A 4417-nucleotide genomic window follows, 5' to 3' on the forward strand; every position below is an offset into this window, starting at 1 on the left:
AAATGCCTAAAGGCTCCAAATATCATGCTGAAATCAAAATGAAGTAATCAAAAGTCCAACTAAAATAGTTAGTCAATACTAAATCCAATCTTTCCTCACTAAAAACAATCTTTCCTCATTGTTGCTACTGCTCTTATGTTTTTTTTTTCCTCTTAGCAAGTATGTCAAATATAAAAATGATTAGAAGAGTTAGTGTTTTAATGAACCAAATATGGGCTACACATTTGTATTGATTTTTTGGGGGCGTTTTGGCTTTATTAGATTAACTAAAAAAAGGGGGATGGAAAGCTCAACGACGGATAGGGTATGATACTACTAGTTGTCCCCAAGGTTCTTGCCAAAAAAATTGGTCATTTTGAGAACGTTTCCAAATTTGCTAAAAAAGAGACAACTCATGAGATCGCTGTCTCAACGTCCCGATAGGGTAGGGGGCATGTTGTGCTTAAAACAATTACACAATCAATCCTAAAACAAAAACAAATATTACTACATAAACTAAAACTTTCCCATAATAAAGTTGGAGCTCAATTTTAAAAACCAGTGCACTTATTTATGAATTATTTTTTCATTAAATATATGATTGTACTTTTTCCTATTTCCAAAAACAATTAAAAGACGATGCAGAGGTGAAGGATTAGATTTGATATCGTTACCAAATCCAAATTTTTATATCTTTGGGTGCATAATCTTATTCACGGCCCCACAATTCAAATAATTATGTGCCTAACCTGAACCCTAGGACAGCCATGTGTTTGCTCTCACCCCAAAGATTTCACTCAATTCTGACAATGACTTGGCCGACCCAACAAAAAGATTAGCTTGAGCATTGATAGAACTTCTACTCTTTGACTTTGAGCAAACACACAGACCTTTTAAACACATCATCTGATTTGATGGAGTACTTGATAGTTCACCTAATAACAGGGAGGAGGAGGAGCACAGCAGATTAATGAATGGTTAGGAGGATCAGATCAATACCTTAGCACTTCCACCAGTACTTGTTGATTTATTTGATCATGGGGAGATCTCCTTGCTGCGAAAAAGCCCACACCAACAAAGGAGCATGGAGTAAGCAGGAGGATGAAACTCTCATTGCATACATTCAGGCCCATGGCGAAGGCTGTTGGAGAACTCTCCCAAAGGCAGCAGGTTTACATTAATCTATCCTCAGCTTCCTCAATAACTTTGTACACGCAAGAGGAAAACCTTTGTGTTTGAAATATTCTAAACATATTTCTGACTTTATAACTTATAACAGAAATGGCTATTCAGTTCTTAGGATGTACCAATATATAAATTATCTTCACAGCTTATAAGAGAACTATTTCAATTCTTAGGATAAACCGTTGCATAAATATCTCATAGCTTACAAGAGAAATGACTCTTTCAATTCTTAGGGTAAACGGGTGCATAAATTATCTTCATTCACTATGATATATGTATTGGTGCATCCTTAGAACTGAATAATGATTTTGGCTAATAAATATTTATTCTCCTGTAAAAGAATATGGATTATATAAACATAACTGAATGCCAAAATTGGGTGTCGAAAGTGGAGAGACCATAGAATATGTCAGAAAAGCTTTTCTAAGCACTAATGGAAAGTTTCTGATGAAAAAAAAATTGTACTTGAGGAAAAAGTAGACAGATGTTTCTAGCAAATTTAAGCTGCCACTGTCTATGATATGTGGAGAAAATCTTGTGAAGAAAACTGTGCATATGGAGAGGGAAATTGATGTTTTTTAAACTCTTATAATCTTTGATCTAAGTTTGGTTGGTGTTAATTTGCAGTATTGTTCTGGGTTCAAACACTACAAGAAAAACATTCTAAAAACTATGTGCTTTCAAGGACTTCGTTTCCACAATCTTTACAGAATATGGTTTTATTAGGGTTGAAATGAGTTTAAAGTTATGGCAGGCTTCTCGAGATGATTGTGTAACGTATGAATTTGTTCTCTGTGTTTCTTTTTCTTTTTTTTTTATTGGCAGGACTGCAGCGATGTGGGAAGAGTTGCAGGCTTCGATGGATAAATTATCTTCGCCCTGATCTCAAACGGGGCAATTTCACCCCAGAAGAAGATGAGCTCATTATAAAGCTCCATTCTATTCTGGGTAACAAGTAAGTAGTCTCTCATTTTCTTTCATCATCAGTCTTGTTTCTTTCTTTTTTTTTCCTTCTTCTTCCTTTTTTTTTTTTGGTTTTTGGCTTAAAACTACCCATGATCCAAGTTAAACTTGCAGTTAGGCCATCTGGTTTGGTTGGTCGAAACACAAAGTCGTTAAAAGTGGGTTCTTTCTGCAAAAGTTACATTAGCTTTTTGTCCATCAAATTTAGATAAAATTTGTACACGGTGACCTATTCTCTAGGGTTAGGAAAAGTCTTATTTGACGTCAATGGCATGATGTTTTACCCCAGACCATTCTGATAAAGCCAGCGATACTCAATACACCTAACATTGTCCAGTTTGCTATTGGGTATAGTTTATTTTTGAGACCTTTTAACTTGTGAGCTCCTATACAGACTGGTTGGTTTGTCCTGGCTGGTCCAATTTAGTTGGCTAACAACCATAATAATAGCAGTTTTGTTGTACAAGGTTTATGAGTTACCTAGAACTTTTTGATGCAATTGTGTTTTTGCTGATTGAATAGTTTGAACCAACATTAATGGTGTTTCCAGGCCACCATTGTGATTGCATTTTTCCTTTTGCGGTGCAGGTGGTCCTTAATTGCAGGGAAACTTCCAGGAAGAACTGACAATGAGATAAAGAACTACTGGAACACACATATAAAGAAGAAGCTGTTGGAGAAGGGAATGGATCCTTATACCCACTGCCCCATTGCCACATCAGCATCAAACTCATCTTCATCCAATGACAACACGCCATGTCATGTGAACAAGCAGCCTATAGGCAGGCATGTGGCAGCAGAGACATTCACTGATTTTTTCCAGCAGCAGGCCACCCCATCTTCAATGGTTTCCAACTACTCTACTTCACTACTCGATGATGATGGTGATAATGTCAATCTTGAGCTGTCCATTACATTGCCATACCTCAATGCAGCCCAAGGCAGTGGTGGTACTGCAGCCTCAGCTTCTTCACTCACCTTCACTTCGTGCAATGATGAAATCGTCTATAATGGAGAGACAACTTCATCAAATGGGAGTTTCACACAGCAAGAGCCTGTTTGCTGTCATATAGGACTGCATACCATTGGTGGAAGTTGCTGCTGCTGTTCTGGTTAATGTGAGAGAGCTATGAAGCCATGGTAAAATATGTTGGTGTGGTGATTATATTCCAATGAGATCACGACCATATCTCAATGAGATGGCAAAAGTCTATATGATATTATTAGAGCATAAATTTTGGCATCTGTTTGTAAAAATAGGAGCACTAGTCTAGAAAAAAGTCCAATTGATCCAAAAATAAGGGAATTAATCACAAACCTATCTATGAGAGCATGGAGTAAAACCCCAGGGAAAGTTGGACCAACTTTTTTTTGTAGTGAAGTGTGTCCATATCATTATCAATGTCTGTTCTTTTTTCAATGTATCTGATTGTTATGTGCAGAGAATATGGAAGTTTGTGATATGATAATTTATGCATTGTTTTTCTTCCTCTTTCACAGGAATCTAGAGTACAAAAGAATTGTTGCCACTTCCACCAATTAAACTTGAAGAAAAGATATCTGCGTTGAAGGAAAATTAATAAAACATGTGAAGAGTGACAACTAAAATGTAAACAATGTAGAATATCTAGGCCAGAATTCTTAACTCTTTTTCTGTGTGTGTCAGGCATGGACGTGGAGAACAAGATAATTGATATTTCTTAATACATTGGACAATCTGATTAGTTGGGACATTAGGATCTATAACTTATAATTAGGTGAACTTGGATGCTATAAAATTCCATTAATAATTAATGGATAATATCTCTATCTCTATCTTTTTCTGCATTATTTTTCAAAGGATTTGGAGGTACATAAATGGTCCATGCACGTGAATATCAGAATAGATGCTTTAATGTCTATGAATGTACATAGATATGCGCCACAAAAATTTAGGTGGAATAGACCTTGCTTGGATGGGTACAAAAAGTTGGTACCAACTATAAACATTTTATTAAGCTTTGCTTCCAAACATGGCCTTCATTTATTAAAGGAGAAGGGAATATAGTTTACATAGGCTAGACATCATTCACCAAAATCATGGGCATGCTTTTAAAAGTTATCATAGCTTCTTGTCTTTGTTGATTAATTTTAAAATTTGAATGTTTGTTACTTTGTTTTTTTTAATGTTTTTTTAACAACACAATTTATATTAATAATTAGTTCATTATTTTTTTAATATAAAAATATATTAATTATATTTAAATCAATAAATATAATTTTTAAAATAAGTTAACTATCTTATTTATAA

The 4417-nt window shown here is 35.0% G+C and overlaps 1 protein-coding gene across 1 annotated transcript; it reads left to right on the forward strand.

Moving 5' to 3' along the window:
- The first annotated feature begins 886 nt into the window (after positions 1–886).
- Positions 887–3551, forward strand: LOC149564469 (transcription repressor MYB6-like). The gene is made up of 3 exons (XM_089818016.1): positions 887–1149; positions 1990–2119; positions 2716–3551. Exons 1-3 carry the CDS (start codon positions 1017–1019, stop codon positions 3242–3244), a joined length of 792 nt encoding a protein of 263 aa, XP_089674142.1. The 5' UTR covers positions 887–1016; the 3' UTR covers positions 3245–3551.
- Positions 3552–4417: the final 866 nt, after the last annotated feature.

Source organism: Cupressus sempervirens, chromosome 3 (genome assembly GCF_028749045.1).
Source record: "Cupressus sempervirens isolate cs-2001-9-10 chromosome 3, ASM2874904v1, whole genome shotgun sequence".
Taxonomy (NCBI): Eukaryota; Viridiplantae; Streptophyta; class Pinopsida; order Cupressales; family Cupressaceae; genus Cupressus; species Cupressus sempervirens.